Source organism: Mastigoproctus giganteus, chromosome 11 (genome assembly GCF_048544385.1).
Source record: "Mastigoproctus giganteus isolate SK-2022 chromosome 11, ASM4854438v1, whole genome shotgun sequence".
NCBI lineage: Eukaryota > Metazoa > Arthropoda > Arachnida > Uropygi > Thelyphonidae > Mastigoproctus > Mastigoproctus giganteus.
In genome coordinates, this window is record NC_143585.1 from 13,336,829 (window position 1) to 13,347,221 (window position 10,393).

At 38.4% G+C, this 10,393-nt stretch overlaps 1 protein-coding gene across 1 annotated transcript in view; it reads right to left on the minus strand.

Annotated features, from left to right (window-relative positions):
- Positions 1 to 9,925, minus strand: part of LOC150077726 (MFS-type transporter SLC18B1-like) — a 296,012-nt gene extending 286,087 nt beyond the window's left edge. The window contains exon 1 of the mRNA XM_090385228.1: positions 9,141 to 9,925. Within this exon, the coding sequence (XP_090241354.1) occupies positions 9,141 to 9,854 (714 nt within the window). The 5' untranslated portion in view covers positions 9,855 to 9,925. The remainder of the gene's footprint in view (positions 1 to 9,140) is intronic.
- Positions 9,926 to 10,393: the final 468 nt, after the last annotated feature.

Sequence of the window (10,393 nt, forward strand, 5' to 3'; positions counted from 1 at the left end):
ACATTTGCACATCTCCAGTCTGTGGGTACCTCCCCTGAATCCAAGGAAGCTCTCATAATTATGGCTAAGGGTTTCCTTACTTCCTCTGCTGCCTCCTTTAATATAACTGGATAGATCCCATCCACCCGGGGTGCCTTTCTTGTATTTATCTTCAACAATTTCTCCTCCACTTTACTCTCAGTTATTACAAGATTCTCTAGCTTACTGCTAGAGTTGAATACACCTCTGGCATTCCCCTCGCTAAATAACTCCTCATGTGTGAATGTCGATGGAAAATATTCATTTAGTTTGTTAGCTACCTGAGCAGGATCATCAACAGTTGACCCATCAATATCAAGTGGACCAATCTGATTCATCCCCTTCCTTCTAGAGTCTACATAAGTAAAGAACTCTTTGCTGTTTTTCTTTGCATCCCTTGCCAAAGATTTCTCATAATCTGCCTTAGCCTGCCTAACCTCCTTTGTAACTTGGTTACATATCAACTTGTATCTATCATAGGCTTCTGTGTCATGTGTTAATTTGTATGTATCCCATGAATGTTTCTTCTCTGCCATATGCCTCATTAGTTCATCTGACATCCATTTAGGCCTAAACCTTGAACAATATTTCTTAGTTGGTATGTAAAGCCTAGTAGCTTCCTAGATAAGTTCTTTGAATGCTTCCCATTTTGCATTTGCTGTTGGTAACATCATCAGTTGGTCCCACTGTATAGAATTTAAATACAGTCTCAGTCCATCGTAGTCGCCTTTACGAAAGCAATAACCCTTCCCTTTACCCCTAATGGTAGTTACCTCTTTGAGTAAATCCCACTTCAGCACACTGTGATCACTGCCACCTAGTGGTTCATTTATCTGTAGATTCTTAATGCATGAAGAATCACTGCTGATAATCAAATCAAGAGTATTCCTCCCTCTAGTTGCCTCCCGAACATGCTGATGTAGAAAACAATCATCCAGTAAATCCACAGATGTGGGTCTGGAGGAGGATGTTGAGGATTAGCTGGACTGAGCTACGATCCAATGAATCTGTCTTGAACAAGATGCAAGAAAAGCAGCAGCTACTCAGAACAGCAGCAAAAAGACAATCTAAATTTTCAGGACACACCCTAAGACATAACAAATTTTTAGTGAATATCTCAGAAAAATAAAAATATTGGGAAAGAAAGGAAGGGGACAACCAAGGAAGAAAATTTTGGAAAACCCAATGAGGAAAATGAACTTTAGGGGATATAAGGAAATGAAACGTTTAGCAGTAGACAGAGATGTATGGTTGCAGCAACAAGGCAAAGCCGTTAGAATTTGATGATGATGATTATAAATTAATAATAATGTATAATATAAAGTATAATAATAATAGTCACATATGAAGTTTTGTGTTTTATCCCACAAATATGTAGTATCTTTTTTTTTTTTCTTTTTCTTTTTTTGTCCTTTAACAGCCAAAATATTGTTTGATGATCGGTGCCGGCAAGGTTCCCGAAACGTTACCTTAATATATAGGAATTAGTTAAACTATCTTAATATTCACGTGGCATAAGAGTAGTCATTACTAAGAATACAATTCTATGGAATTATATGCTTAGTAATGACCACCTTAACATCCTTCCCCAATTATATTAGCAATCTTTGTTATTAATGTGAGAAACTGAATAATCTCTACTGTACATTATTAAAAGCAAATATTATGGTAAAAAATTAGATGTTATGGCAGAAAATTATACATCGTAGCAAATATCATAAAGCAAAATTTTAAACTGATAAAGATTTATGTGTGAGACACAGACTAAATTTCTCCACAGTATATCATTAAAAGCAAACGTTGTGCAAACTGATAAAGACTGCCTCGTTATAATAAATATTTCTCAAGGAGAATAATTAATTTTTTCTGCTTCTCTTGTGAAAGTATTTTTTTCTCTGAAATATATCCATTGTTATTCTGACAACAATTTGCTGTAACTATGTTTATTGTCATTTGCTCACATTCATCAAATTGAACTGTAATGTACGTTTTAACCAACGGTACTATCTATTAGTCACTATAATCATTTACAGATGTAAATAAGTTCAGTTGCTAATCCATAATATTGATTGAAATGCACTTTTCTAAAATTGTCCAAACACTAGGTATACCTCTCAAAACCCAGAAAATTTTAAAATCCAGCACCTCTCAACACCTGAGGGTGCTGGATTTTAGTTTACTGTAATAACAATGATGCTGATAATGATTAACACCTACATATATTTGTACTTAACAATGCCACTAAAAAAGCAATAAAATCTTCCTGAAATATATGGCTATCTGTTATAAATTTATTTTAATGTAAATTCTAAATAGTTTCAGATAAATAATTTACTAGTTAAAACTTCATTCATGCCAGCCATGTGTGTGTGTGTGTGTGTGTGTGTGTGTGAGAGAGAGAGAGAGAGAGAGAGAGAGAGAGAGAGAGAGAGAGATCCAAAGTTTTTAAGCCAAGAACAAGGAGAGGGCGCTGACTCTCTTTAGAAAATACAGCTGCGAGTTACAGGCTCCGAAAAAAACGATAAGTTTTTGCTTTTTATTTACATAATTGTTATTTTATATTGTACTTAATACATAGTCTTATAGTTCTAATTACGCTGGTTATTTTAATTTTAATTTATATAAACAGTTTTTGTAGATATACGTAATACTTTATAAAACCATTATTTCGTTCGAATCTTGCAGGCATTGTTTTTGTATATAGTGATAGGGAATTCAAATTTTTAATTGAGGTAGTTAGGTAGCTCTAAAGTATAATTATAGAAACAGTAATACGCTTCACTGTTTCTATTAGATAGCGTAGTATTGATATTTAATTTAATTTAATTTATTGATCTTATTAATTTAAAATATCATGCCCCAAACTAGAGCAGCAAAGCAACGGGCACAAAGTGGCAGGAGTGCTGTGACTCGGGGGAGAACTGAGGGGGGGGCGATTCTCCAACGCATCACAGCCTAAAAAAATGTGCAACTTGTGAAATGTTTGCCGAACTATCTGGAACGGAACATGATATTGCCATGGGGGATGTCTTTGTGTGTGCGCGATGTGTAAGGAGTGTAAGGAAATCAGGCGACAACTCAGCATTGTTATGAGAGTTTGAACGACAGGGTGGATGCCCTCGAAAGGTCTAAATTGAGGGGCCCATCAGGCTCTCAGCTGCCCACATCAACGCCAGAGATTGCACTTGGTCATCATGCAACACAGCGGGAACCCCCAAGGCAGAATGCGCTGGTCCCACAGGAACTAGTAGTTGTTGGTAACTCTATTGTCAGGGAGACGGGAAATATATTGTGTACAAAGTATAGGTGGAACAGGACCAGGGTATGTCTGCCAGGGGCAAAGGTTGATGACGTTGTAGAGCAGATATCATCTTTTAGGGGCACAAAAGGTGATATAGTTGTACACGGTGGCACTAATGATATTAAGAGTAGGAGACCGGCAGAATCGTATTGCCTTCTCCAGAGCCCGAGCAGTTTTCAACCGTAAGAAAATATTTGCAATTAAAAAGCATTTAAATTCAACCCTACGAAAAGGCAAATCGTTTTATGACTCTCAGCACACAGGAATTCCTAAGACACTGGACCTTGAACTGTGGATGGACCACGTTGCACGGTTCTCAAACACTGTGGCCCCGATGCATCTAGGCAACTTACCCATCAACAACGTCCCTACTGATATGCTCGCCACCGTTCGCATCACCAGGAAGCAGCTTATAACTGCTATAAATGGATTGCCACCCACTGCAACTGCAGGCCCCGATCTTGTGCCACAATTCATGATTAAATGTCTTAGCTCGTTTATCATCGATCCGCTACTATCAATTTTTAACCGTGTATTAACGCAGCACTACTTTCCCCCTCTCTGGAACAGATATGCTGTGAGGCCACACCCTAAATGCCAATCTGCAACCCTCATTAAACAGTTCAGGCCAATCTCTCATTCTTCCAGCCTCTTGAAGCTCATGGAGAAGACATTACTTTCCACCATCACCAATCAAATCGTGCCTCACAAACCCCCACAGATTCACTATGGCATTCCAGGTAGATCCACAGTCACCAATTTAACATCGATAACCAACACCATTCTCGGTGCACTAGAAGCAAAAGCAGAGCTTTCTGTCACCTACATCGACCTGGAAGCTGCTTTCGACTCCATCAGTATCCCCTCACTTGTTCACCTCCTAGAAAACTACTTCTACATAAAAGGTGACATGTTGTGGTTTATCACAGCCCTGCTCTCTGAGAGAACCATTCTTCTTAAAGCGGATCAACACACAATCTGGAGAAAGATCACTGCAGGAGTTCCCCAAGGCGGAGTTCTCTCCGGAGCATTATTCACCGCAGTTATTCTTAAGTTTGTGCAACAGAGAGAAGACATACTCTGCTATGCCGATGATATTAAGATATATACTCAGATTAACCCCGGCGAACATCTCTCAAACATCAATAAAAAGATCTGTGAAAAGTTACATAACTTAGGATCCTATCTCCATCAATTTGGCCTCCTCATTAACCCTGCCAAATCAGCACAAATTGTCTTTTCTCTGAAGCGCCAACCCACTGAAATCCAAGCCTCTCTAGACGGCATTCCCTTCCCAGTGGTCAAGATGCATACAGACTTGGGAGTCGTCTTCGACTATAAACTGAGCTTCAACCCCCACATTGACAAGCTCACAGCAAAATTCTGTCAAATGCGCTGGACCACAAAACAACAACTGCTCCACGTTAGGGATCTGGATGTGACTCGTCGATATGTATACACCTCAGTATACTCTGTCGTACTGTATGCCTCGAAAATTTGGGGGTCAGCGGCCCCTACCAACATCAAGTGCGTGTACTCTGCCGAATACTGGCTCCTCCGTTGGATCACACAAAAACATTGTCGTCCACCCCAGCAAAGAACAACTGCGATGGCGATCTCACTTAATTTTGCCCGACTTCCAGATCTTGTATTTGAAAAACGCCTTGTTCTCACTGTCAAGATGAAAACCGGAATGGTCTCGGAGCCAAGCATCTGGGAACTGTGTGGCTGGAGGATCCCTCTACCCGGACTGAGGTCAGCTCCCACGCTCACATCTCACTATAACAGACTATCGCTCAGTGACCGCTTTCTCCCCAGGGAGATGCTCCCCACAATCGTTTCAATTGACGGCGACATCTGTAGGTTTGTGAAGGATCGGAGGTACCGAAGACAGATCCTTCAGAGCCTGACCTTGGCCAGGCAAAGTGCACATTGATAAGGGCAGCATAATAATGCCCAATATATTGTAAATAATGTTCAAAGCACGATGTCTTTATGAATGTGTTGTAAATAAAGTCAACAATATCTTTGTGAATATAAATATTAATATAACATAATGTAAATATGAATATCTTTATTATTTCATTGTAAATACTGTCAAAAGCATATATTCTGTAAATAATCTGACACTGATTCTATTTTATTGTTGGCTCTGGGGGATGAGCCCGAACTTCGATGTGGGCCCCGTTCCCCCAAGGCTCAAGGGATAGAATTTTTTTCAGCCTGGACTGTACTCGTTAACACAAGAGACTGCTTCTACAGGGATGGGATACACTTAAATAGAAAGGGTACAAGAATATTTGCTGATGCTATCGAGGCAGTGTTACGTGGGTCGGAAAACTGATAGCTTGGGGGGGATACAAGGACTAATAGTTTAACTGTAGCCGTAGGCAGAGGTGAAGGTGATTCTTGCACAACTTCTATTACAATAAGTAGCGACCTGGAGCGAGGGGTGTTGGGGGTTTCTGGGACGGATGGCAGTCACCGTGAAACAGGTGGGTATATGGGATGTGTTAGAGTAACTAAGAATAAGAATAGGTGCATGTATACTTGCATGTATACCAATGCTAGAAGTATAGTAAATAAATTTGATGAATTTGAAATGTTGGTCAAGACATCAAAGGCAGATATTGTTGGGATATCAGAGACGTGGTGTCACACAGATATAAGGAATGCCGAACTGGAATTTGGGGAGTACAATGTGTACAGAAAGGATAGACAGGATAGGAAGGGAGGAGGTGTTATGCTGTTAATAAAGAAAAACATAAAATCAAAAGAAATGCATCCAGTTGATATAGATGAACAGTGCACTGTTATGTCAGTTTGGTGTGACATAAGCACTGCGAAAGCAAAAATAGGAGTAGGAGTGTGTTATAGGCCTAATGACTCGAATGAGTACAATGAACAATTGTACAGAGAAATAGAGTGGGCTAGTAAATCGGAATGTCTTATAATGGGGGATTTTAACTTCCCAGATATTGACTGGAACTTGTGGGTTGGGCACTCACACACTAGTCAGACTTTTGTGGATTTATTGGATGATTGTTTTCTGCAGCAGCATGTTCGAGAGGCAACCAGAGAAAGTAATACTCTTGATCTGGTTATCAGCAGTGATCATTCATGTATTAGGAATTTGCAGATAAAAGAACCACTAGGTGGCAGTGATCACAGTGTACTGACGTGGGATTTACTTAAAGATTTAATTACCATCAGGGGTAAAGGAAAGGGTTTTTGCTTCCGTAAAGGCGAGTACAGTGGTCTCCGACAGTTTTTAAATTCTGTACAGTGGAATCAACTGACGATGTTACCAACAGTAAATTCTAAGTGGGAAGCATTCAAGGAATTAATCGTGGAAGCTACTAAAAGTTTCATAACTATTAAGAAATATTGTTCAAGGTTTAGGCCTAAATGGTTGTCAAATGAACTAATGAGACTCTTAACAGAGAAGAAAAATGCATGGGATGCATAAAAATTATCAAGCGACTCAGAAGCCTATGGCAGATATAAGTTAATCTGTAATCAGGTCACAAAGGAGGTTCGGCAGGCGAAGGCAGATTACGAGAAATCCTTGGCAAAAGATGCTAAGAAAAACAGCAAGGATTTCCTTACTTATATAAACTCTAAAAGGAAGGGGATGAATCTGATTGGTCCACTTGTCATCGATGGTTCGACTGTTGATGATCCTGCTCAGATAGCAAACAAACTGAATGAGTATTTTGCACCTACATTCACACATGAGAAATTATTAAGGTTTGAAAATGGCAGAAGGTTATCAAATTGTAGCAGGATACTTAATGATTTTGTAATAACTGAGAGAAAAGTGGAAGAGAAATTGTTGAAGTTAAACATAAGATACCTGGGGTGGATGGGATCTATCCAGTTATATTAAAGGAGGCGGCAAAGCAACTAAGAAAACCCTTAGCCATAATTATGAGAGCATCCTTGGACTCAGGGGAGGTTCCCACGGACTGGAGATGTGCAAATGTATCCCCAATTCACAAAGGGGGGATCGAAGGGTGACACTAGTAATTACAGACTAGTTAGTTTAACTTCTGTTCCGTGTAAAATAATGGAGTCGCTGGTTAAAGATGCATTGCAGGATCATCTAGACAAGACTGCAGCAATAATTCAGACACAGCATGGGTGTGTTAAGGGAAAGTCTTGTCTGACAAATTTGATAGGATATTATGATGTGGTTACCAAGGAACTGGATGCAAAAAATAATTTTGATATCATATATTTGGATTTCAGGAAAGCTTTTGACACTGTTGCACATGGAAGACTATTGTACAAATTGGTGCAGAATAGTATTAAGGGTAAGTTGCTACAATGGATAAAAGGATGGTTAAGTGCGAGAAGACAGAGGGTGGTAATCAATGGGTGCTGCTCTTCTTGGACTAATGTTATTAGTGGAGTCCCACAGGGTTCGGTGTTAGGTCCACTGTTGTTTTGTATATTTATCAATGATATTGATGAAGGTATATCAGGCTTAATGTCGAAGTTTGCAGATGATACAAAGGTTGGCAGGGTTGTTAATGACAGTAATGCCAGTGTGCTACTGCAACAGGATCTAGATAATTTGGGCAGATGGGCTAAGAAGTGGCAACTGAAGTTTAACCTTGACAAATGCAAAGTACTGCATCGGGTAGAAGTAACCCCAGAGAAACGTACCAACTGTGTGGTACTACACTTAAGGTGGTAGAAAATGAAAAAGACCTGGGAGTAATTGTGCAGTCAGATATGAAGTTTTCTGAGCAATGCAGAGAGGCTGTCAGGGCAGGTCATGGAGTTTTGTCAATGATATATAGGAATTTTGCTAGCAGGGAAAAGGAGGTGATTATCCCTCTGTATAAGGCAATGGTGAGGCCACGCCTTGAGTACTGCGTACAGGTCTGGAGGCCTCATTTTAGGAAGGATGTAGATTTACTTGAGCGTGTACAAAGAAGGGCAACAAGATTGGTGAGGGGAATGAAGGGATCCTCTTACCAAGAGAGACTTAAGTTCTGCAAATTGCAGTGGCTGGAGACTAGGCACCTGCACGGTGATCTGATTGAGGTATATAAGGCCTTGAATGGGTTGAGCACGCTGAATTGTGATGGGATCCTTCCACTTGTTCAGATTACGAACCTAAGGGGGCATAAATTCAAATTAAGAAAAGACAGATGTAGAACAGATGTGCGCAAATTTGTCTTTAGCCAGCGGGTGGTTAATTGCTGGAACAAACTTCCATCAGTCGTTGTGGAAGTTGATAGGTTGAATAAATTTAAGGAGGAACTGGACAGGCATTTGGAGGGAATGGTGTGATTTTTTTTTTTTTTTTTTTGTTGGCTGATGCTGCATAAGCTCATACATTTGCTTTCTTGCATCTCATGCCACTACTACTACTACTACTACTACAAAGCAGAGAATACTGGGCTCATGGCATATGCATTGTATTTATACTGCTGCTAGAGTGATGCAATCATGTATAGAACATGACAGCATCTAAGAGAGCTTCCTAAAGAAGAATGATGCAATAGGATAATGCTATTATGAAATATATGATATATTCCTAAATTTCACAAAAATTCAGTGAATTTTGCAAGTGATGGTTTTTTTTTTTTTTTTTTTAACTCCACTGAATATTGCTAAACTTCAATTCTTATTAAATAATATGATTTTTTTTTTTCCACTATAAAACTAAAATAGTAATATGGTACTCTTTTCACTATAAGACTGTTATGCATTAGTAATTTGAAATAACTGCATACATAAAACTCTGTACTTTTTTCATGTGATAATGTTTAAACTATTGTATATAATGCTTTACATATATACTTACCTCCAAAGGAAAGAATGGTGCAATAATGGACATGATAAGAAAAGATGTAAAATCAACTAAACAGATACAAAAAATGATTAACTTCTGGTGTGTGGTAAATTTGACCTTTTTTTTTTTCTCTGATAGAATTGGTAAAAGAGATTTTTCACCATCTTCTTTACTAACTACAGTAGTATATGATGTGGTTCTTCTTGCACTTGTTCGTCTTTCTCGCCCTCCAGGCAAAACACGTGGGCAACCAAATAGCTTTCCTTTGAACGAATACACTGAAATTGTATTTCTTATGACGTACGTTGGTGACTGTGATTCTGATGACAGTGCTCTAGATAAAGGAGGGCAACTTTCAACAAGAGGTGTATTGGAATCATCTGCAGAATTGTCTGTTAAAATGTCGATTTCAGATGCACTTGGATCACCTAAAGTACAGGCATGTTCTGCACATTCAGAAAATTCATTTCCATTACATATGTCTGGTTCTTCGGCTGAAAAAGTGCTCACTAGTATGGTAGAAGAATATCCTAAATGGTGAAAGTTTTCTTGTTGTTCCGATGAAGGTAATTCAGCTGGTACTGATGCAAATGTGTCATCAGGTAATATGTTAGCAAACAAAACTTCACAGGATATGGAACGATATTTAACTTCACTTGTAACTTCATCAGAAGTATCGTCACTGGCCTCGGCTAAAGGTTCTTCTATGGCATGGTCTTTATTCATTATGCAATTTTTTTTTACTATCTTTCTATAAATTCCAAAATTTTATATTATGGTATGGCTTTTTACACAAAAGCATTAGATCGCAAGGATATATACCAAAGGCTTTGTTTCTAACAATAATGGATAACATTTGCAAATCAGTTTTCCCAAAACTAATTTTGAAAGATCTCCAGAAAGTTTAATAATTCAGGATTATGCTAAAAAAAATTAAAAAAAAGAAAGAAATGGAAATTAGAACTTTTTAACAATGAAAATAATGGTAAATACAATAACAGTTAATTTACAACAATGAAAAGAAATCATTCACATCAGAAGCCAAAGTAATATAAAAAAAAAGCCCATATTTAACATCGTTCATCAAATAAAATTTTTAACAGATTAGCCATGCCATTTTTAAGATTTTTATGTAAGTCAATCTGATTTAAAAAACTCACTGTGTGTTCATAGGCTAATTTATGTGCTGTGCTCATGGCAAGAGCCCTACTCCCTTTTACCTTGATTGAAAATGCCTTTCAGAATTAGTCAACAGTGGAATTTGG